Source organism: Zalophus californianus, chromosome 17 (genome assembly GCF_009762305.2).
Source record: "Zalophus californianus isolate mZalCal1 chromosome 17, mZalCal1.pri.v2, whole genome shotgun sequence".
NCBI classification, from domain to species: Eukaryota; Metazoa; Chordata; class Mammalia; order Carnivora; family Otariidae; genus Zalophus; species Zalophus californianus.
Window position 1 is genome coordinate 56,457,543 of NC_045611.1, and position 23,665 is coordinate 56,481,207.

The 23,665-nt window shown below is 45.9% G+C and overlaps 3 protein-coding genes across 3 annotated transcripts; 2 read left to right on the forward strand and 1 right to left on the reverse strand.

Moving 5' to 3' along the window:
- Nucleotides 1-6,681: 6,681 nt before the first annotated feature.
- LOC113936293 (persulfide dioxygenase ETHE1, mitochondrial-like) lies at nt 6,682-7,460 on the reverse strand. Its single transcript, XM_035725234.1, has one exon. The coding sequence runs from the start codon at nt 7,443-7,445 to the stop codon at nt 6,798-6,800; it is 648 nt and encodes a 215-aa protein (XP_035581127.1). The 5' UTR covers nt 7,446-7,460; the 3' UTR covers nt 6,682-6,797.
- A 1,182-nt stretch (nt 7,461-8,642) lies between these two features.
- LOC113936292 (T-cell-interacting, activating receptor on myeloid cells protein 1-like) lies at nt 8,643-13,915 on the forward strand. Its single transcript, XM_035725263.1, has 5 exons — nt 8,643-8,713; nt 10,619-10,654; nt 10,785-11,075; nt 11,364-11,660; nt 12,919-13,915. Exons 1-5 carry the CDS (start codon nt 8,680-8,682, stop codon nt 13,059-13,061), a joined length of 801 nt encoding a protein of 266 aa, XP_035581156.1. The 5' UTR covers nt 8,643-8,679; the 3' UTR covers nt 13,062-13,915.
- A 7,664-nt stretch (nt 13,916-21,579) lies between these two features.
- On the forward strand, nt 21,580-22,388 carry LOC113935882 (ADP-ribosylation factor-like protein 3). The gene has a single exon (XM_035725001.1). The coding sequence runs from the start codon at nt 21,613-21,615 to the stop codon at nt 22,159-22,161; it is 549 nt and encodes a 182-aa protein (XP_035580894.1). The 5' UTR covers nt 21,580-21,612; the 3' UTR covers nt 22,162-22,388.
- Nucleotides 22,389-23,665: the final 1,277 nt, after the last annotated feature.

Below are 23,665 nucleotides of genomic sequence, written 5' to 3' on the forward strand. Positions count from 1 at the left end.
TTTTAAGTACAATTTTTCAGAAGTTAACATTCCAACACAACACCAATGGAAAGTGAGTCCTGATTTTTGTTAAGATTTGAAATCACCAAAGTTCAACCCTAACTAGTAATGGGAATGTATGTCTGAATGCACAAATGCACACATGCTCTCCACATCTCCCAGATCCACTTATTTCTGGTCCAGGTCTTTCTGCATTCAGATGAGGTGACTTGGCTCTGGTTCACATGTCCTTCATCTTCCCCCTGAGAACAATGTGCTAGCTCTCACATGTCCTCGTGGAAATGGAAGATGCACAGGGGCTAAATCAAAATATGCTGTGCCCCTGAAGACCTGGGCTGCAGTTAAAATATTGCCATTTGCACCTTATCCTGTTGACCAAAGCAAATAACACAGCTGAATCCATAGTTGAGGGGCTATTAATGCGAACTATTGCACTATGACTTCTTGGCCAGTTATTCATATACATCCTATGTACAAAATATGCTCATTCCCATCCCAGGACCTGTTCCCCCAAATTTCCATCCAATAATGGTGTCAGGTTTTAAATCCAGCACCTAGTGATCATTATCAAGTCTATAGGTGGCTCCTTTGGATCCAGGACTCATGAACTAAAAACACAAATTAGCTGACCCATACATCTGCCATATGATGACAAAACAGAAGTGGGATATAACCACAATAGTCACTGGTTTGCAGCAGTTTCAAAATCACTTTGGGAAAATGCCACCAGATGCCACAATTCTGGGGATGGAAATGTTGCTTCATGAAGTTTCAGTCTTGTTCTCTATTAGGAGCTTCTCAGCCCACTGTCCTGTGAGGTCTTGTTTCCTCCCTCTGAGATGTCTTTGTTTTATCAACCTTCCTGTCCACTTCTGAAGAGGACCTTGGAGAATATGACCCTCTTGATGGATGGCCCAGTTTCTCAGCTTGCTTTCTGCACATAGGAAGTTGAGCCTTCATGTCTTTGTATAATTTCTCTAAGGTTAGGCTGGCAGCAATTTTGCCAGCGTAGCTCTCAAAACCGTTGTCGCTTTCGGGGCACCTGGGTGGCTCAGTTGGTTAAGCCTCGGACTCTTGATTTTGGCTCAGGTCATGATCTCAGGGTTTCTGGAGCAGAATTCAGTGATCACTTACATACAACACCTACTGCTAATCACATCAAGTGCCCTCCTCAATCCCCATCCCGCCCATCCCCCACCACTTCCCTCCATCAACCCTCAGTTTGTTCCCTAATTAGAGGGTATTATGCTAAGCAAAATAAGTCAATCAGAGAAAGACAAGTATCATATGATTCACTGATATGAGGAATTTGAGAAACAAGACAGAGGAAGGGAGGGGAAAATGAAACAAGACGAAACCAGAAAGGGAGACAAACCGTAAGAGACTCTTAATCTCAGGACACAAACTGAGGGTTGCTGGAGTGGAGGGGGGTGGGAGGGATGGGGTGGCTGGGTGATGGACACTGGGGGAGAGTATGTGCTATGGTGAGCACTGTGAATTGTGTAAGACTGATGAATCACAGACCTGTACCCCTGAAACAAATAGTATATTATATGTTAATTAAAAAATAAAAAAAGACTTATGATTTCCTTCCCTCTCTCCTTTTTTCTTTTCCCCCTTCCCATACGTTCATCTTTTTATTTGTTAAATTCCACATATGAGGGAGATCATATGGTATTTGCCTTTCTCTGAATAACTTATTTCATTTAGCGCTCTAGCTCCATCCATTGCAAATGGCAAGATTTCACTCTTTTTGATGGCTGAGTAATATTCCATTGTATATATACACCACATCTTTTCGATGGACATTTGGGCTCTCTCCATAGTTTGGCTACTGGGGACATTGCTGCTATTAACATCTGGGTGCATGTACCCCTTCAAGTCTGTAGTTTTGTATCCTTTGGATAAATACCTAGTAGTGCAATTGTTGGATCATAGGGTAGTTCTATTTTTAACTTTTTTATTTTAGATTTTATTTATTTATTTGAGAGAGAGAGCTTGAGTGGGGGAAGGGCAAAAGGGAGAGGGAGAGGCAGACTCTCTGCTGAGCAGGGAGCCCGACATGGGGCTCAATCCCAGGACCCTGAGATCACGACCTGAGCCGAAGGCAGTTAATCGACTGAGCCACTCAGGTGTCGCTATTTTTTTAAAAAGATTTTATTTATTTATTTGACAGAGAGAGAACGAGAGCAGGAACACAAGCAGGGGGAGTGGGAGAGGGAGAAGCAGGCTTCCTGCCTAGCAGGGAGCCCGATGTGGGGCTCGATCCCAGGACCCTGGGATCATGACCTGAGCTGAAGGCAGACGCTTAACGACTGAGCCACCCAGGTGCCCCAGGTGCCGCTATTTTTAACTTTTTGTGGAACCTCCAAACTGTTTTTCAGAGTGGCTACACCAGTTTGTATTCCCACTAACACTGTAAGAGTGTTCCCCTTTCCCTACATTTTTGCCAACACCTGTTGTTTCTTGTGTTGTTAATTTTAGCCATTCTGACAGGTGTGAGGTGGTATATTAATCTGGTTTTGATTTGTATTTCCCTGATGATGAGTGATGTTGAACATCTTTTCATGTGTCTGTTGGCCATCTGTATGTCTTCTTTGGGAAAATGTCTGTTCATGCCTTCTGCCCATTTCTTAATTGGATTATTTGTTTTTTGGGTGTTGAGTTTGGTAAGTTCTTTATAGATTTTGTTTTTTTTAAAGATTTTATTTCTTTATTTGTCAGAGAGTGAGCACAAGCAGGGGTAGCAGCAGGCAGAGGGAGAGGCAGGCGCCCCACTGAGCAAGGACCCCGTCGCAGGACTTGATCCCAGAACTCTGGGATCATGACCTGAGCTGAAGGCAGACACTTACTAACAGAGCTACACAGGCGTTCCAGTTCTTTAGAGATTCTGGATACTAACCCTTTATCAGATACGTCATTTGCAAATATCTTCTCCCATTCTGTAGGCTGTGTTTTAGTTTTGTTGCTTACTTCCTTCACTGTGCAGAAGCTTTTTATCCTGATGAAGTTCCAATAGTTCAGTTTTGCTTTTGTTTCCCTTGCCTCTGGTGACATGTTTAATAAGAAATTGCTGTGACTAAGGTCAAAGAGGTTGCTGCCTGTGTTCTCCTCTAGGATTTTGATAGTTTCCTGTCTTACATTTAGGTCTTTCATCCATTTTTGTGTCTATTTTTGTGAGTGGTGTAAGAAAGTGGTCCAGTTTCATTCTTCTACATGTTGCGGTCCCAACACCATTTGTTGAAGAGACTGTCTTTTTTCCATTGGACATTCTTTCCTGCTTTGTCAAAGATTAGTTGACCATAGGGTTGAGGGTCCATTTCTGGATTCTCTATCCTGTTCCCTTGATCTATGTGTCTGTTTTTGTGCCAGTACCATACTCTTTTGATGATTATAGCTTTGTAATAGAGCCTGAAGTGATGCCTCCAGTTTTGTGTTTCTTCTTCAGAATTGCTTTGGCTATTCAGGGTCTTCTTTGGTTCCATACAAATTTTAGGATTGTTTATTCTAGCTCTGTGGGAATTGCTGGTGGTATTTTGATAGGGATTGCAATATATGTGTAGATTTCTTTGGGTAGTGTAGACATTTTAACAATGTTTCTTCTTCCAGTCCATGAGCATGGAATGCTTTTCCCTTTCTTTGTGTTCTCTTCAATTTCTTTCATAAGTGCTTTATAGTTTTCAGAGTACAGATCTTTTACCTCTTTAGTTATGTTTATTCCTAGGTATCTTATTGTTTTGGGTGCAATTGCAAATGGGATCCATTCCTTGATTTCTTTTTCTGCTGCTTCATTATTGGTGTATAGAAATGCAATAGATTTCTGCACATTGATTCTATATCCTGTGACTTTGCTGAATTCAGGTCTCAGTTCTAGCAGTTTTTTGGTGGGGTCTTTTGGGTTCTCTGCATAGAGTATCATGTCATCTACAAATAGTAAAAGTTTGACCTCTTCCTTGACAATTTGGATGCCTTTTATTTCATTTTGTGGTCTGATTGCTGAGGCTAGGACTTCCAGTACTCTGTTAAATATTAATGGTAGGAGTGAACATCCTTGTCTTGTTCCTGACCCTAGGGGAAAGGCTCTCAGTTTTTCCCCATTGAGGATGATATTAGTTGTGGGTCTTTTGTATATGATGTTGATGTATGTTCCATCTATCCCTGCTTGTTGAGGGTTTTTATCAAGAAAGAATGCTATATTTTGTCAAATGCTTTTTCTGCATCTATTGAGAGGATCATATGGTTCTTATTCTTTCTTTTTATTAATGTAAGGCTAACTTCTTTTTTTTTTAAAGATTTTATTTATTTATTTATTTATTTGACAGAGATAGATACAGTTAGAGAGGGAACACAAGCAGGGGGGAGTGGGAGAGGGAGAAGCAGGCTTCCCGTGGAGCAGGGAGCCCGATGTGGGGCTCGATCCCAGGACCCCGGGATCATGACCTGAGCCAAAGGCAGCCGCTTAAATGACTGAGCCACCCAGGCGCCCCTGTAAGGCTAACTTCTTTAGAATGTTTAGGGTGATACATCCTAATGTTTGGGGTGTTATATCCTAAAAAAATTATTTTATATATATATATTTATATATATGTATGTAAAAATTATTTTATATATATATGAGAAATTTTTTTCTTATACAAGATATCTGATATAGGATCATATATATGTATATATGTATATAAACACATATGTATGATCTATGTATACTATATAGTTATCTTCTTTAGTCACAAACCAACACATTTTATTTATTTATTTGTTTGTTTTTTAAGATTTTTTTTTAAATTTATTTGACAGAGAAAGACACAGCGAGAGAGGGAACACAGGCCAGGGGGAGTGGGAGAGGGAGAAGCAGGCTTCCTGCTGAGCAGAGAGCCCATGTGGGGCTTGATCCCAGGACCCTGGGATCATGACCTGAGCCGAAGGCAGATGCTTAAAGACTGAGCCACCCAGGTGCCCCACAAACCAACACATTTTATTTTATTTTTTTTTAAAGATTTTATTTATTTATTTATTCGAGAGAGAGAGAATGAGAGAGAGAGAGAGAGAGAGAGCACATGAGAGGGGGAAGGGTCAGAGGGAGAAGCAGACTCCCTGCTGAGCAGGGAGCCCGATGTGGGACTCGATCCTGGGACTCCAGGATCATGACCTGAGCCGAAGGCAGTCGCCTAACCAACTGAGCCACCCAGGCACCCCATAACCAACACATTTTAAAGGGTGTTCCATGCCAATGAATACTTTCTCACACCATAGTTATAAATGGCTTCCACAGTGTGATTTATTTTTAATTTTTTTTAATTTTGAGGTTTCTTTATTTGTTTATACATATTTATATACATTTTCATGTCTTCTTTTTTTATTTTTTTAAAGATTTTATTTATTTATTTGACAGAGAGAGACAGCGAGAGAGGGAACACAAGCAGGGGGAGTGGGAGAGGGAGAAGCAGGCTTCCAGCTGAGCAGGGAGCCCGATGCGGGGCTCGATCCCAGGACCCTGGGACCATGACCTGAGCCGGAGGCAGACACTTAATGACTGAGCCACCCAGGCGCCCCCATTTTCATATCTTCTTAGAAAACTGAAATTTTATTTTTATGCTCCACAATGTGATTTAAATTGATGCATAGTTTTCCCCTCTATGGAAGTAAGAACTTGTAACTAACCAATCCCTTACTTCTGCACATTTATATTGCTCCCAACTCACTTGCTAATATAAATATAATTAAAATGATTATGGACAACCTTATCTTTTTGACAACTTTAATTATTATAAATCTTTTGGACAACCGTAATTATTCCTCAGGGTAAAACTACTGGGATTTAAACTCCCAGATGGAAGGCTATAAGTGTTGTGTGTGTGTGTGGGAGGGGGGGGCAGATAAGCTTCATAACCTAGTGGCCATTTGGTAAAGAATATTGATTTTTTATCCTAAAAACTGATGATGCACATGTAATTTTCCCAAATTCTATTCAACATGACATGTTAACATTAAAACCTTTTTATCAAATAGAGAGTGAAATGGCATCTTTACTTTTCCTGGGTTTGATTGCTTGAGATGGTGAATGTATTTCTTTTCTTTCTTTGTTTTGACTTGTTTTTTTTTTTTCACATGGATTGCAGTTACTGAGAGAGATGTGTTAAAAGATAGAATGTGATTATAGGCTTATTTAGGTCCTTTAATGGTGTCGACAATTCTTTTATGGATTTCTGTATCTATGTTAGTAGGTGCATACAAAGTTAGGATTATTATGTATTTCCCTTGTATTGACTCTTTTATCTTAGGAAGTATTCCTCTTCATATCTAATGCTATTTCTTGCCTTAAAATCTATTTACATGATACTAATATATCCATATCACTTTTCTATTGCTGGTGTTTGCATGTTATATCTTTTTCTATTTTTTTGCTTTCAACTCATCTGTGCATATACGTAAAGTATTTCTCTTTATTTTATCTTTTAAAAGTGTTTCTCCTTAAAAAGCAGCATACATTTAGGTCTTTTTAAAACATCCAGCCTAATAGTCTTTTAATTGACTTATTGAGCCCATTTACATTTCATGTAATTACTTATTTGTAGGTTGTAAGTTTATCATCTTGCTAATCCTTCTATCTGCACATCTATTTTATGTTTCCTCATTTCCAATTTTTTTTTTTTTTTCAGAGCAAAAAATATATATATTTTTTTATTTAAGAAGCTCAGGGGCTGGTGAGGGAGGGGAAGAAGAGAGGCCTGGCAATGGCACCTTTCAATGTACCCCACCTAGTGCATTCTTAACAGAAATGAGCACCTGACAAAGCCGGGTCAGGAAGGGGGAGTCTGGATCCCACAGCGCATGTTAGCTGGAACAGCAAAGTCGCGGTAATCATGAGCAGGGTAGATCAGGCAGTCTCCTGGAAGCGTGAAGATCTTTTCGTGGACTGAGTGGTACAAGGTCTTAGCACAGCCTTGCTGGAAGTCCGTCCGCCCACACCCTCGGATGAGCAGGGCATCTCCAGTGAAGGCCATGCTGTGGTCATTCAGAACAAAGGTGACACAGCCCGGGGTGTGGCCGGGGCTCGCCCGGGTCTCCAAGGCGAAGCGCCCGAAGTGGATGGAGTCTCCATCCTCAATGTGCAAGTCAGCCTGGGCTCCACTAAGGCGGGAGATGACAGACTGGCAGCCGGGGAGTAGGGACCGGAGCAGCCCTGAGCCCGTAATATGGTCCGCGTGGCAGTGGGTATTCACAGCATACAGCAGTCGCAGCCCCAGTTCCTTGACCAGCTGGGCATCCCGAGGCGCTGTCTCCAGAACCGGGTCGATCAGAATGGCCTCACGGGACTCTCTGTCACCCAGGAGGTACGAGTAGGTGCAGCTCTTGGGCTCAAACATCTGCCGTAGGAGGATGGGGACTCCAGAGCCGCTGAGCTGGCTGAGCTGCCTCTCCGCGCCTCTCAGTACGGATCCCGCCATCGCGCCCGCGGCCGGGTGGGGCTTCCAATTTTTTTTTTTAAGAGAGAGAGAGCATGTGAGTGGGGTGGGGAGGGGCAGAGGGAGAGAAAGACAGAGAATCTTAAGCAGGCTCAGTGCAGAGCCTGATGCAGGGCTCAGTCTGACGACCCTGATATCATGGCCTGAGCCAAAATCAAGAGTCAAACACTTAACCAACTGAGCCACCCAGGTGCCCCTCCAATATCATTGTTTAAAAAAAGTTATTGTTATTTCTAATAGGTCATTTTAACTCCCCTATTTTTTCCCATCTATTTGCTTTTTGTACAATTCTTTTAGTGATTACCCAATGGATAGAAACATTTATGCTGGACTTACTAATAACTGTGTTGAATTTTCCCACTTAAAACAAAAAAACTTTAGGGACACCTTGGTGGATCAGTCGGTTAAGCATCTGCCTTCAGCTCAGGTCATGATCCCAGGGTCCTCGGATTGAGTCCCGCATCAGGCTCCTTGATTGGTAGAGAGTCTGCTTCTCCCTCTGTCTGCTGCTCCCCCCTGCTTGTGCTCTCTCTCTCTCTCTCTCTCTCTCTCTCTCTGGCAAGTACATAAAAATAAAATCTTTACAAGAAAACTTTACACAGTGTAACTCTCCAGACTCAATTTGTTTTCAAATGCATGAACCATAGTCTTATTTTTTTTAAGTACACTCTACACCCAACGTGGGGCTTGAATTCACAACCCTGAGATCAAGAGGCACAGGCTCCACTGACTGAGCCAGCCAGGCATCCCCGTGAACCATTGGTCTTGCTCGTCACTGCACATGGACCTCAGAAAAATACCTCATCCACTACGGTCACTCAAAAATAGTCACTAACACTGACTCCTTCATTCAGTTCCAAAGCCCAGCATCTTTCCTATAGACCAGAGAATCTCCAGCAGTCTCTGCACCAACCTGTTTCCATCTCCTCAGTGGAATCATTTGGATCCAGGAGTCTGGCACCCCTGGCTTTTCTAGGTGGGTTAGAATTTGAAGCCTGAATTCACTGTGTTCACATAAAGAGTTTGTGTAAATTATGACCTCATGGAGCATTTTATTCCTTCTTGTTTCCGGAATGTGGTTGGAACACAAAACCCGAAGGTCACATGGGAGGAAGGAAGGGAAGTGTTGGCCAAAGATGCCACCACCCACATCACCTTCCTTCCCTGTTGTGGATGAAACCAGAGAGGGACCCCTAGAGCAGGCTGCAGGGCCAGTATGATCCCTGAATTCCTGTGCCTCCTCTGCTTTGGTAAGTCTCTTGGACCTGTCGACCAGAATTAGAGATAAAGGTAGGTGGAGAAAGATGTGACCACTAGAATTGGAAAGAGAAGTGGTAACATCTGCTTGTCTTTACTGATTGCTTCATGTGTGTCAGGAATCTTGGAGGAGGCTTTAGATACGTCTTACCCATCAAAGGTTCTCCAGTATGCAAATACATTTCATGTCCATAACTGTCCTGTATGCTTCTAGCATCCCTATTTATTTAAAATTTTATTGACTCAATATCTTTATTTTGTTTTATTTATTTTTTTGTATCTTTATTTTTTTATTTTTTTTAAAGATTTTATTTATTTGTTTGACAGAGACATAGCAAGAGAGGGAACACAAGCAGAGGGAGTGGGAGAGGGAGAAGCAGGCTTCCCACCGAGCAGGGAACTGGATGCGGGGCTTGATCCCAGGACCCTGGGATCGTGACCTGAGCTGAAGGCAGATGCTTAACCGACTAAGCCACCCCAAGGCGCCCCTTAATATCTTTGTTTTAAACAGGCACATTCATCTGAAGATGGAAATTTTATGCCAATAGCTTAAATTAAAAAATAAAATTTAAAAGAAAAGCCAGGGTCACTTAGCAAAATATAGAAGGTTAATGTAAACATATATACGATGCAAAGGAAGAAGACATTAGGACATTCTAGCCATGGGCTGTTGGCCATCACATTTCTGAGCCCATGGCCAGCTACTTATTTATTACAAATGGCAGTTGGCCAGAGACAGATGTATAAGAAGGTTGATCTCTAGCTTGAGAAATTCTTTGTTGTGATCAAAGGAGTGGACGTGATTTGAAAGGGTAATACCGTTTTGATCAATGCTATAGAATACCATGTCACTGCATCCCCTGAAATCATCTGTAGAGCCCCTGTGGTTTGTATTCCATCCTGTGGGAAATACTGCTCTGACCCTTGCAAACAACCTGTGTGATGGAAATCAGACTCGTGTTGATAAATGAGGACCAGAGACTGACAGCTCATGGTTCCTGCTCAGGGCCACACAGTGAGTGAGCAGAAACCTCAACACTCAAACCCAGGCCTGTCTGGCTCCAAAGTCACTGTTGTTTCCACTTGGTCATAATGGGATATTAAGAATGAGGCGTGGGCTCTTCATAATGGGAAAGTCCTTGGGGTGAGTCAGCAAATGCCAGGTTGGGAAAATTATAACGACATGAAAGCAGAGTGCTTCAAAATGTGCAGGGGCATAGAGCTGTGGACAACTCAGGATGTCTGTTTGCTGGTGCTAAGAAAGCCTTCTTTGCACAAATAGGGACAGTGTGGGCCTTAGCTCGATTGGGTCCCAGCGATGTGATTGGTCTTACACAATAGTCTCTGATCCCTAGATTCTAGGGTAATCCATGGGGCTTTCATTGCCTTCAGGCTGGTCTATCTGGTGAAATGAGGAAAGGACGGTATTATAAGTTTGAATCTTTCTACCATCCTTGAAAAATCTGAGCCATGCTTAACTTGGGGCATCTCTTCTGTTGACCAAAGTGCTTCTTACTATGTTCCAGGATTGTGTAGACACTGGGGATGCTAAGGAGAACAGAATAGAGTAGCTACGTTCCAGGTGTTGACAGGACAGTAATGCCTTGTGTCTCCCATGGCATGAGTACACAAACACTCTTAAGGATTAAGGGGCTTGTCGACATTGGGGAACCAGGACAGGTCCTGGGGCTGTGGGAGGAGTGAGCTGCACAGGAGACCTTCTGGGAGAGTGGGGAAGGAGCCGAGAGCACAGCTGCAGCCGCAGTCCAGTGTGGGGAAATGAGAAGCCCCAGATGCATGACCTCCAGGGTCCGAGCTCAGCAGCAGCCCCCGGGGAGGCCCCTCAGAACGGGGCTCCAGGTGGACGCTCAGGTCTCATGGATGGTTCTCTCCCGCAGGGCTGTGTGCCGGCCAAGGAAGCAGGACAACTGATGGTGAGTTCCTTCAGTCAGACCCTCCCTCCCCTTCACTCCAAAGTCCCCGTGTCCTGTCTCTTTCCTTCAAGGGGCTTCCTGACAGCAGACGAGGGCACCAAACCCCGTCCCCAAATCTGCTTCCTTCCAGAGTCCCTTCCCAAGCCCTCCCTCAGGGCCTGGCCCAGCTCGGTGGTGCCTCACAAGAGTAATGTGACACTGCAGTGCCAAACGTCTACCAAGAATGTCAACTTTGTTCTCAGAAAGGGAAAAGTTCCACTGCAGTCCGTGCAATCACGGGCTTCCACAGAGGGCCTGGCTGAATTTCACCTCACTGACCTAAAAACCGACAATGCTGGAGAGTACAGCTGTGAGTACTACAGACTAGGGAGCCCGTCCGTAAGTTCGCGGCCCAGTGACGTCCTCCTACTGCTGGTGACAGGTGAGGAGGTGCCTCGGAGGGACATAGGGTCTTGCAGGGACAGGTGTGCGGGAGGAACCCGAGGGAGGGAGGGAACGAGGGGAGATGGAGAAACACAGAACAGAATGACCTGGCTCAGCTTCATCCAGGGCTTGTTGGGGAAATCTTCCCACAGTCAGAGTGGAAAGAGGGTGAGACCAGGGATCTGTCATTTTTGCCCACTTGGCGGGAACCCCTGCCAGGAGAACAAGGGAGGGTGGGGGACCCCGGGCTTCTCCCCATGACCTTGGAGCCCTCCTTCTCTTCCAGGAGATTTAACAAAACCTTCCCTCCAAGCCCACCAAAGGGGTGAGGTGACCGCAGGAGACACCGTGACCCTGCAGTGCCAGAGGCCAGACAATATTTTCGCGCCTGTAATGTTCGCTCTACTGAAGGCGGGGGCAGCAGAGCCCATACGGGTCCAGAGTCCTGCAGGGAAGGAGACGGACTTCTCCCTCCGGACTGTGACAGTCAGTGATGCCGGGAACTACAGCTGTGTGTACTTTCTGATGAGGGCTCCCTTCCTGACCTCACAGCCTAGTGATCATCTTGAGATCCGGGTGACAGGTGAAGTTTTGCATGATTCTTAGGACGTTTTAAAAATTTAATTAATTTATTAATGAGTTTGTTTTTATTTTGGCTACTTATTTTCTTTCTCCTGTTTTGTTGACCTATAACCGACTTATAACACTGTATTAGTTTAAGGTGTGAGTCTTTTTTTTTTTAAACTGGCGAGCATTTCTTCTGTTACTTTCTGATTCCTGTTTCTCCTTCACTTTCCCGAGCATCTCCTTTTTAATCTCTCCTTTCCTAGTTTCTAGTCTTTGGTGTTTGTTGCTTTGCATTCTTGGAGAATGTCTCAGGCTGTTCTTCCAAACGATCCATCCCGCCACCACCAGAGCCCCTTCTGCCACCCTGGGCGTCACTTAGACTTGTGGGACATCCTGCTGATGGCAACTTCATGGCAGTACCTTTCTCACTCTTAGAACACGGTGCTCCCCCAGCCGCCCACTTTTCTGGCATAGACGTGGTATCTTCTAAACTGATCTTCTTGCTTCATTGGATGCTACACCCTGCTTCCTCGGTGGTGTAAATGTTTGCGTGTGTGTTGTGGTTAGCGAATGTTCTGTAGTTGGAAAGCAAGGTCCGGGCGGGCAGTGCTGAGGGATGCAGAGGGCATCCTGGGCTTGGTGGGGTCATCACATGTCTCTCCCCGTGGACTATGTCTCCAGGGGGCATTGTTGCTGATGTCTTCAGACATGAACTCTGCACTCATGGCACGTGTGAGCTGGAAGATTCAAGTGCAGGTTCTGTCTAGGAGCCAGGGCCAATGCTGAGCCCTAACTCTTCTTGGGTGAAGCTGAAATGAAATGTATGGTGGTTCTGATGCTCAGCTAAGCTTGAATTTTCTTGAGCTCACTGGCTGCACTAAGCCTTTGCTCTGAGGAGGGGAGCAGACGGAGCCCTGAACTACTTTCATTCTCCGTGCAGCACCTTTGGGTTTTGGGGTTGCTCCTAAGCCTGATTCCTACTACAAGGAAGGGGAAGGGGGAAAGGGCAGTGTGGGAGGGTGGAAATGAGATGAAGAGCAAAGAAATGAAGGAAGAGCGGTAAGGCAGAAAGAATAGAAAGGAGACAAAGGAAGACCCACTACAACTCTCAGGAAATGTCACGTTGTGTTTTGAGTGATTACAACATCAGTGAAGGTACAGCTGACCACTGTCCAGGAAACACAAGCAGGTGCAGGAGAGTCACATTGGGCAGATCCGCGTGAGAAGGAGGGATGCTCCTTTCCAGCTGGTGTTCACCCTCTTCTCTCTTTCAGCTCCCCCAGATGCCATGTCGGGGGATTACATCATGGGCAACCTCATCCGACTGGGTCTGGCTGCCATAATTGTGGTGATTATGGGGGCTCTCGTGGTGGAAGCCTGGTGCAGCCAGAAGGAGTCTCCACGTGGATCGACCTGAAACAGCTGAGCGCCTCTCTTGTTCATGGGCTGGTGTAGTGACACGGGGTTCTCTAAACACCAAACTCTACCATGGGACTTCTTGTGTTTTTCAACATGGGCACAGATGGCTTTTTGGTAGGATATTTCTTCACCATATGGGACTGTCCTGTTCATCGTGGGAACATTTAGCACCGTTCCTCTTTCCCATTAAAGAGCAGTTGAAGCCCCAGTCATTGTGGAAGAAGATAACAAGCAAGTACTACTGTACTTTTCCAACACCCCTAGATATGGAGGATGGGAGTGGGGTGGTGTTCCCCTGGCGGAGAGCCCGTGTTTGGAGGCCAGGAGAAATATTCCTTCTCTTCCTCCCTTTCCGATCTCACATCTGTCCTTCTACACATAGGCTCCTCAGCTGTCCAGGGGGAATGATGCATCCTTGATCAAGTAAACAGCTTGTGTGAGATCTGGTTCTCCTCTACCCTGGGACAGAAGGTGCACATGAGGAGATTTGGGAAGCTTGCAGATGAGATGTGATCCCACTCATTTCCTGACATTACCTAAGACCCAAAGTGGCCCCTGCATCTCCTGACAGTATCATCTAGGATAGTGACAGGAGTGACCAGGAACTGTCCCCCATATTGAAGGCTTCTTGGTGCTCAGGATGACATAAATTAAGATAGTTTCATTTGGTTGTAAAATTTTTTGTGTGTCAAAATCAAAATTAATAAGGTATATGGCACCAGCTCACTTTTACTGTTACTAGGATACAGAAAAGTGGAATTTAACCACAAATTCCATACCAATTAAGTGTGATACAGCCTTCCACAGTGTTTTGGTAAAAGTAAAAGCATCATGACATCCTGGTGTTCCATTACCTGAGAAATTTGAGAATAAATATCTTTTACTTAAGTGTGATCTTGGTTTCTGAAATCAAAAGCTAAGAACCAGTGGCCTTGAAAAGGATTTTCTGAACTGTGGGTTTATGTCTGAGCCATTGAAAGGCAACAAAACTGCTCTCATAAATCATCCCTTGCTCTCAGGACCAAGCCTCAAATCATCAACATGCTCCTTTAGGTCAAGAAAGATTTGGGTCCGCTTCCCTTGAGACTTCTGGTACACAAAAATTGAATCAATGCCAAAACCGTTTACAAAAATGGAAGCATATTTTGAAAGCTTATATCTAGCTCACACACAACTCAATCTAATTTTGCTACTCACAAGTTCATGATAGGTTTTATATGCGTGTATGGATTCTTAGAGCAACAGGGACCTCTAGGTCCAGAAACTGGAAACCAGCAGTGAGATGTTCTCTTTTATTTAAGCCTGAAGATGCATCTTCCTGACTGTACTGATAGTCTCCCTTGGAGCCAAACTCAAAACTGAGGCTCCTTTTTTTGTTTGTTTTTTAAGGATTATTTATTTATTTATTTGTCAGAGAGAGGGGGCACAAGCAAGGCAGGGGCACAGGGAGACGCAGGCTCCCCGCTGAGCAAGGAGCCCAGTGTGGGACTCTATCCCAGGACCCTGGGATCATGACCTGAGCCACAGGCAGATGCTTAAGTGACTGAACCACCCAGGTGTTCCTTGGAGGCCCTTTCTGAAAGTGAGGTCCAAAGACGCTGGCGACCACATCCCCATCTAAGCCTTGCTCACCATTGTCTGACATAAACCACTCACTACAGCCAGACCACACTCCTTTCTACTCCCTGCCACCTCCCCCTCATCTAGAGCATTCCACTTTTTTTAAATAAAGATTTTATTTATTTATTTATTTGAGAGAGAGAGAAGGAGCAGAGGAAGAGGGAGAAGCAGACTCCCCTGCTGAGTAGGGACCCTGACACTGGGATTATGACCTGGGCCGAAGGCAGATGTTTAACCCACTAAGCGCCGAAGCGCCCAAACATTCGACATTTCAAAGCCTGATTGGAGCCCAGCATCGTCGGGGAAGGTTCCCCCCCCCCCCGCCCCCGTCTCTGGCCCTCGTGTGACCTCCAACAGCACTTAGAATTTGTCATTTTTGTTCCTGCCGTTCTTCCTTGCAAGTTCATCTTCCTGCTTAAACTAAAGTGCGCAGGAGCTCACCGACTCTCCCCCAAGTCCAGCTAAGGTGTTCAGCATTCAGCAGGCGCTCAGTAAGTAATACGGACCCGGGTGTGATGCAAGTGAAGCACGGTGCTCTCCAACGCTGTAAAACGGAGTGGTCCCCAGCCCTACTGATTTCGCAGAGGGGATGACTGCCGAGTCGGGCCCCACCCGGGGACTACAAGTCCCAGCGGCCCGTGCGGGCCTGAGCCTGTTCTCGGGGGCCCCGCAGCTTTGTCCCACTGAGCAGGGCTCCAGCCGGACGACATACTGGGACCTCTCACAGGGCCGAGTCTGGGGGCAGTTCGACATTCCCTGGATGCACAGGGCATTGTTGTTCAGTCCGGGCCGGGGGCGGGCCCGGGAGAGGGCAGCTGCGGCCCGCGCGCTCCCGACCTGCGCACCGCCCGCCGCGCGCTCGCTCACGGCGGGGCCGCAGCGGGTGGGGGCTCGGCCCGAGGCCGCCCCCGCGTGCGCGCCGCGTGCGCCTTCGGGAAGCTTCGGTGCCCGCCCTCGGCGCCCCGGCGCCCTGCGGGTCTGTGCTGGCAGAGGCCCGAGAGCCGCGTCCCGGGCGGCGGGAGAGCCGCCTGTCGCGTCTGGTGAGGAGGAGCGGTGTCCCCGACAGGTGAGTATCGGCCCCGAGCTCCCGCGTCGCCAGGGGAGAGGGCGTTGCCCGGAGGACGCTCCAGAGCCGGCCCTGCGGAGCGCTCCCCGCGCCGGGGGTGCGCCGGGTAGACGCGGGCTCGAGGGCCGGGGCGCCCCGGGGAGCCGCCCGCGCTGGCCCCCCGCCTCCGCCCCGCAGAGGAAGCGGGGGCTCCGGGATTTCAGGCGCTTTGGGTGTGGCATCTCAGTGAGCGCCCTGCATATGCAAGGGGGTCTTTTCTTCTCCAGAGCTTTCCCTTAGTGTAACCCATTTAATACTCCGAAGTCTTCAAGGAGGGCGTGCCATTTTGTATTCTTCTTGAGTAAATTTGACGTGTGAGATTAGGGTGTACAGCTGTGATTTTGATACATTTCTGTGTTGCAGCATGATTGTTGTAGCGACATTTATCCCATTGTATAATTACAGCAGAATATTACTGTCTGTATTCATTATGCGGTCCATTAGGTCTCTGTGGTTTATTTACTACTCGTTACAGTTTTGTACCCTGAAAAACGTCAGTCTAATCCCTGCATCTCCTGCTAATCACCATTTACTCTCTGTTGTTTTATAGGTTTGACTTCTTTAGATTCCCCGTATAAGTGATAGCATGCGGTACCTGTCTTTCTGTCTGGCTTACCTCCCTTAGCATAATGTCCTCAGGGTCCACCCACGTTGTTGTAAATGGCAGGATAGCCTCCTTTAACGTTACATTGTGTATATGTATTACTTTTTATTTTATTTTATTTTTTAAAAGATTGTATTTATTTGAGAGAGAGAGAATGAGAGATAGCACGAGAGGGAAGAGGGTCAGAGGGAGAAGCAGACTCCCCGCCGAGCAGGGAGCCTGATGTGAGACTGGAGCCCGATGTGGGACTCGATCCCGAGACTCCAGGATCATAACCTGAGCGGAAGGCAGTCACTTAACCAACTGAGCCACCCAGGCGCCCTGTATTACTTTTTTTTTTTTTTTAAAGAGTTTATTTTCAAGCAATGTCTACACCCAACATGGAACTCGAACCCACAACCCCGAGCTGAAGAGTCACATGCTGCAGGGACTGAGGCAGCAAGATACCCCTGTACTACATCTTTTTATCCATTCACCAGCTGATGGGCATTTGGGTTGTTTCCATATCTTGGCTCACGTGAATAATGCTTTGATGAGCATGGGTGTGCAGAGATCTCGTTGAAATCCTGTTTTCGTTTCATTTGGGTATATATTCCCAGAAGTGGAATTGTTGGATCATTTCATAGGTCTATTTTAAATTTTTTGAGGAATCTCCATAGTGTCTTCCATAGTGGTTAGACCAATTTACCTTCCCACAACAGTGAACAAGGGTTTGGTTTTGGTTTTTGTTTTTCACCACATCCTCACCAGCATTGTTATCTCTTATCTTTTTGATGATAGTCATTTTGACAGGATGAGGTGCCATATCATTGTGGTTTCGATTTGCATTTCCCTGATGATGGGTGATGTGGAGGTTTTTTCATGTGTCTGTTGACCATCTGGATGTCTTCTTTGGAAAAATGTCTATTTACTTCTGGCCATGTTTTAATCTGATTGTTTTTGTTGTTGTTACTAAGTTGTGTGAGTTCTTTATGTATCTTGGAGATTACTCCCTTGTCTGGTATCCCCGTCTGTTTCTGCCTACTTTTGTAAGTTGGTTGTTTTCCATTGTGATTTGCTCAGTCTGCACATTTTTTCATGCTGTATGTCTTTGCTGTAGATTTTTGCTTTATGGTTACTGTGAGGTTTACATCGAGCATCTCATAGATAACATAGTCCCGTTTCTGCTCTAGCAGTTTGTCTTCACTTGCCTGCCAAAGTTTCATCCTTTTACTCTTCCCTTGTGTATTTTTGATACCACAAATTATTTCTTTTTATGCCGTGATTTCATCACCAAATTGGTGATTTTTAATGCTCTTTTTTCTTTAACCTTTATGCTATATCTAAGTGTTCAATATACTGTTCTAAAAATGTTACCTTTTTTCTAATGGTGACTATCACCTTAATCAGAATTTTGTGTATTTTTGTCCTTCGGTTTCAGTTTGAAGAACCCCCTTCAACATTTCTTGAGAGGCGAGGGTGGTGGTGGCGAGCTCCCTGAGCTTTTGTTTGTCCGAGAAAGTCTTTACTCTCCTTCGTATCTGAAGAGTTTTCTTGGCTGGCAATTTTTGTCTTTCAATATTTGTCATTCCAGTCTCTCCTAACCTGTAGAATTTCTGTGAGAAATCTGCTTATAGCCTCGAGGAGGTTCCTTTATAGGTTACTGCCTTTTCCCCCTGGCTGCCTTTACAATTCTTTATCGCTGTCTTTTGACAGCATTGTTGTAATGTGTCTTAGAGAAGGTCTTTTGCCTTGAGATAATAAGGTGTTCTGTTATTAATCCCCCCTGAGCACAAGCAGGGGGATTGGCAGGCAGAGGGAGAAGCAGGCTCCCCACCGAGCAAGGAGCCCAAAGTGGGACTCGATCCCAGGACCTTGGAATCATGACCTGAGCCGAAGGTGGACTCTTAACCAACTGAGCCACCCAGGCGTCCCTGCTTTGTGGACTTTTATGTCTAGTTTCTACCCCAGGGTTGGGGAATTCTTAGCTTTTGTTTCTTTAAATACAGTCTCCCCTTCCCTCTCCCTCTCTTCTCCTTCTGGTGTACCCTTGAATCTTGTGCTTTTTCCTCTAATGGAGCCTGATGGTTCTTGTAGGGTTTGTTTTGTTTTGTTTTGTTTTTAAGATTTTATTTTTTTAAGTAATCTCTAAACCTAGTGTGGGACTCAAACCCACAATCCTGAGATCAAGAGCCACATGATCCACTGACTGAGCCGGCCAGGCACCCCTCCTGTAGGGTTTATTTGCTTTAGAAATCTTAGTTTTGGGGGCACCTGGGTGGCTCAGATGGTTAAGCATCTGCCTTCAGCTCAGGTCATGATCCCAGGGGTCCTGGGATGGAGCCCCGCATCTGGCTCCCTGCTCAGCAGGGAGCCTGCTTCTCCCTCTCCCTGCCTCCCTCTGCTTGCCACTCCCCCTGCTTGTGTGCATGCGTGCGTGCGCTCTCTCTCTCTCTGTCAAATAAATAAATCTTAAAAAAAAAAAAAATCTTCTCTCTCATCTTCCACCTGAATCATTTCTAGATCCCTATATTCAGGCTCACCTATTCTCTCTTCCAGCTGATCTGCTCTATTTCTAGTGCTTTCTAATGTATTATCCATCTCATTTATTGAGTTTCTTCAGCTCCAGAATTTCCATTTGGCTCTTATTTAGAATTTTAATCTCTTTGGTAAGATACTCCTTCTGTTCATTAATTTTATTCCTGAGTTCGTTGTATTGCCTCTCTGAGTTTTCTTGTAGCTCACTGAATTTCCTCATAGCTCTTTTGAATACATTTTTTAAAAGATTTTATTTTTAAGTTAGGCTTCACACTGCACATGTGGCTCGAAATCACAACCCCAAGATCGAGTTGCATGCTCCACCCACTGAGCCAGCCATGTGCCCCAGCCTTCTTTTTTTTTCCTTTCCTTTTTTTTTTTTAAGAGAGGAGGAGAGCAGAGCTGGAGGGGTGGGGAAGAAAGGGGCAGAGGGAGAGGATGGGAGAATCTTAACCAGGCTCCACGCCCAGCTCAGAGCCAGATGCGGGGCTCGATCTCAGGACTCCGAGATCATAACCTGAGCTGAAATCAAGAGTTGGACGCTTAATCGACTGTGCCCCCCAGGCGCCCCACCTCACCTCTTTTGAACTCTTTAGCAGATAACAATATTGTGTCTTTGGGTTTGGTTGGTTACTGGAAAATTTCATTTGCTTTTTGTAATGCTGTGCTGCCGTGATTCTTCACAGTGTTTGATGAGAAGTATCCCTGCCCCTGCACTTGAAGTAGTGAGCGCATTCTTACTTGGGTAGGGTTTTGTTCACTTTGATTCTGATCTAATGGTTCAACGGGTAGGTCACTAGGAGCCTTTCTTCTGTGTTCCAGAAGGTGGCACTAGGGCACAAGTCTTGGTTTCTCTTTGCCAGAGCTGCCTCCCGGCTAAGCTTGGGAGCATGTGAAGAAGCAGGTTGAGGAAAAGGTGGGGTGGCTCAGAGTGGGGGGGGTGCGTGCTTAGTACTGCTGCTTCAGGTGTGTCCTTGCTGTAGGGACTCCTCGAAGGGGTGATCCCGGAGCTCCTTCTGGGCAGACAGTGGGAGAGTGTTCCTTCAGTTCTATCTGTTCAGTCTTGGAGGTCTCGCCTCTGAAATGGGGGTGTCGCTGAGGAGCGGGGGCCCCTCTAGCTGCAGCCGGGCTGCAGATTTTCACTCCTCACTTCATTGCCCCCCCTCTTCCACGCAGCCACCTGCAGGTCCCAGCCACCCACCTTCCATGCACACAAGGATGGATCTCTGGTGTCCTAGTGAGCAGTGCAGAGGTGCTTTTGTTCAGTTACAGATGTGGATTTGTTGTGCTCAGCAGGGAGAGAGAAAAGGACTGACTCCTGTCACCAGGATGCTAACATCCCTCTGGTTGTGAAATCTCGAGTGAGTTTAGGGGCGCCTGGGTGGCTCAGTCGTTAAGCGTCTGCCTTCAGCTCAGGTCATGATCCCAGGGTCCTGGGATCGAGCCCTGCATCAGGCTCCCTGCTCGGCGGGAAGCCTGCTTCTCCCTCTCCCTCTGCCCCTGCTTGTGCTCCCTCTCTCGCTGTGTCTCTCTCTGTCAAATAAATAAAATCTTCAAAAAAAAAAAAAATCTCGAGCGAGTTTATAGAAGTGTATGTCCTTCGTGCCACAGGAGACACGATGTCACTCGCCCATAAAGCCGGGACCGGTGCTGTTACCTCGGCATCCCTCTTTGTACACAGGTCCTGGCACACAGTAGGGCCTCAACAAACACACGATGGCTGACTGACAACATGCCCAGTATAAGCACGACTCAGAGATTTTTTTCAAGGGTGTGAAAAGTTGCAAAGTCACCATAACTAACCAGTGAACGCCACTTCCAACCCAGTGAGCGCCACTTCCAACACCACCCCGTGGTCACCCACACCCACTTGAGGGGAGAAGGGCTGGCTCGGAGATGGAGAAAACCCTTTCCTTGCAGAGAAATACATGTGACAGTCTTAGCCCTGGCAATGAAAGGTTTTTGAACTGATCTTTTCCATCATCTCTTTTCATTCCCTGATACTCCAAGCAGGACAAGGCTCACTGCTTAGTGCCCTAAAACAAACCTCAAAATCCAAGTGGCTATTCCAGAAAGGGGAACACATGCATTCCTCGCCTGTCCCACATGCAGATGCATTTGTAGGTGTCTTCGTCAGCTCAGCCCGCTCTAACAGAAGACCGTAGACCAGGTGGCTACACCAGCAAATGCTTATTCCCACAGTTCTGGAGGCTAGAAGTCAGAGACCAGGGTGCTACCATGTTTGGATTCTTAGCAAGTGCATTCTTGCCGGTTTACAGACCGCTGCCTTTTCCCCTGTACCCTCACATGGTGAAGAGAGATCATCTTTCTTGTGTCTCTTATAAGAAGAGACTAATCCCATTCATGGAGACCGCATCCTTATGCCATAATTCTCTCTCAAAGGCCCCACCTCCCAACACCATCACACTGGGGCTTAAGGTTTCTACATGCGAACTTTCGGGAACAGGTATATTCCAGTAGAAGTAGGATGCTCCAACTCAAGTGTTCTTACTCTTGGCTACTCTTTGGCTCCCCTGCATGCATATGCTTCCTTTCTCTCTCAAATAAAAATAAAATGTTTAGGAAAAAAGGGATTAAGACCTAAATGTAAAATCTAAAGCTGTAGTAGGTACATAAGAAAACATAGGAGAGGAGGAGGGGGAGGGGGAGGGGGAGGGGGAGGAGGAGGGACTCGGCGGGAGGATGGGCTTGCTCTCAATTTTGCGCAAATTGAAAAGTGCACCAGACCAGGAGGTGAGAATTCTTCTCCTGGGCTTGGATAATGCTGGCAAGACCACTCTTCCGAAGCAGCTTGCATCTGAAGACATCAGCCACATTACACCTACACAGGGATTTAACATCAAAAGTGTACAATCACAAGGTTTTAAACTGAATGTATGGGACATTGGTAGACAGAGAAAAATCAGACCATACTGGAGAAATTATTTTGAAAATACTGGTATTCTCATATATGTAATGGACAGTGCAGACAGAAAAAGATTTGAAGAGACGGGTCAGGAACTAGCTGAATTACTGGAGGAAGAAAAACTAAGTTGTGTGCCAGTGCTCATCTTTGCTGACAAGCAGGATTTGCTCACGGCAGGCCCTGCCTCTGAAATTGCAGAAGGACTAAACCTGCGTACCATCCGCGACCGCGTCTGGCAGATCCAGTCCTGCTCAGCTCTCACAGGAGAGGGCGTTCAGGACGGCACGAACTGGGTCTGCAAAAATGTCAATGCAAAGAAGAAATAAAATCTAGCCAAACGGAGAGACGCAGGAGCTGTGGGAGCTGAATTCTGTCCTGAAAAACACTAATTTGCTGCTTTCTGACCAAATGTTTTTCCATCTGCGTACAGCTACAGCTGTTTGAAGGCAGGGAACCACACAGTTTATAAAGAATCCCCGTTCCAGCAGCTTTAACTGATCTCTGAGGCTCAGTATCATTCTTCAAATAAAGGAATTATATTATTTCCTCTGCAAAAAAAAAAAAAAAAAGGAAAAGGATCTTTGTGACCTTGAGTTAAGCAAAGATTCCTTAGGACATAAACGCTCAAGCCATAAAGAAAAAATAATTCATAGTTGGTGAGCTTAACCAAAATGTAAAACTTTTGCTCTTTAAGAGAGGTTTAAAAATGAAAAGACAAGTCACACAAACTGTAAGAAAAATACTTGTAAAGTAGATGTTTGTTAACAGACTTGTGGCCAGAATATATATATATTCTTGCAATTCAGTATTAGGAAGACAAATAACCGAATTAAAAATGGGTAAATAGGGGCGCCTGGGCGGCTCAGTCGTTAAGCCTCTGCCTTCGGCTCAGGTCATGGTCCCAGGGTCCTGGGATCGAGCCCCGCATCGGGCTCCCTGCTCCGGGAAGCCTGCTTCTCCCTCTCCCGCTCCCCCTGTTTGTGTTCCCTCTCTCGCGTGTCTCTCTCTCTGTCAAATAAATAAAATCTTTAAAAAAATAAAAATGGGCAAATATTTAATCAGATACTTTATCAGGAATTAAAATAAATGTCATATAGTGACAGATGGTGACCATGCTTACCATGGTGAGCATCAAGTAACGTGTAGAACCATTGAATCAATATGTTGTGTGCCTTAAACTAATATAACATTTTTTTTAAAAACATTTATTTATTTGACAGGGAGAGAGAGTGAGAGCAGGAACACAAGCAGGGGGAGTGGGAGAGGGAGAAGCAGGCTTCCCGCGGAGCAGGGAGCCCAACGTGGGGCTGGATCCCAGAACCCTGGGATCATGACCTGAGCCGAAGGCAGATGCTTAACAACTGAGCCACCCAGGCGCCCCTTTTGATAAAAAGTTTTTAAAAGGCCAATAGTACGTGGGAAGACACTCAATATCATTAGCTATGAGGAAAATGCAAAATAAAGACACACCAAATAACTAGAGTAGTGATTCCAGAAAGAGGTTCATCCATGTATGGAAATTTGGGGTATGACCTAAGTGGCATGTCATATTGGTGTAACAAAAGATAGAGTGTTCAGGGTGGCATAATCTTTGTTGGGTGCATTTTTATGCCCCGTCCTGTTCTCTGCCACAGGTGAGGAGTACAGAAGAGGAGACCATCATCTTGTCCGGGAGGGGCTCTCAGCAGAGGTGAGAATGAATGCACGACCCACTGGAAACTGTTCAGGGTCAGTAGGTCCAACTTCATCAACACTCATCATTCCCCTCAGCAGCTGGGGGACCTGTAGGTGGAGGAGAACCGAGAGAGGTCAGGCGAGGGAGGAAGAGGA

Excerpts from the sequence above, each read along its gene's own strand:
- LOC113936293 (XM_035725234.1), bottom strand. The coding sequence starts at position 7,445 with ATGGCGGGATCCGTACTGAGAGGCGCGGAGAGGCAGCTCAGCCAGCTC.
- LOC113936292 (XM_035725263.1), top strand. The coding sequence starts at position 8,680 with ATGATCCCTGAATTCCTGTGCCTCCTCTGCTTTG. Across the intron at positions 8,714-10,618 it reads CCTGTGCCTCCTCTGCTTTG|GGCTGTGTGCCGGCCAAGGA; the intron begins GTAAGTCTCTTG and ends TCTCTCCCGCAG. Across the intron at positions 11,076-11,363 it reads CCTCCTACTGCTGGTGACAG|GAGATTTAACAAAACCTTCC; the intron begins GTGAGGAGGTGC and ends CTTCTCTTCCAG.
- LOC113935882 (XM_035725001.1), top strand. The coding sequence starts at position 21,613 with ATGGGCTTGCTCTCAATTTTGCGCAAATTGAAAAGTGCACCAGACCAG.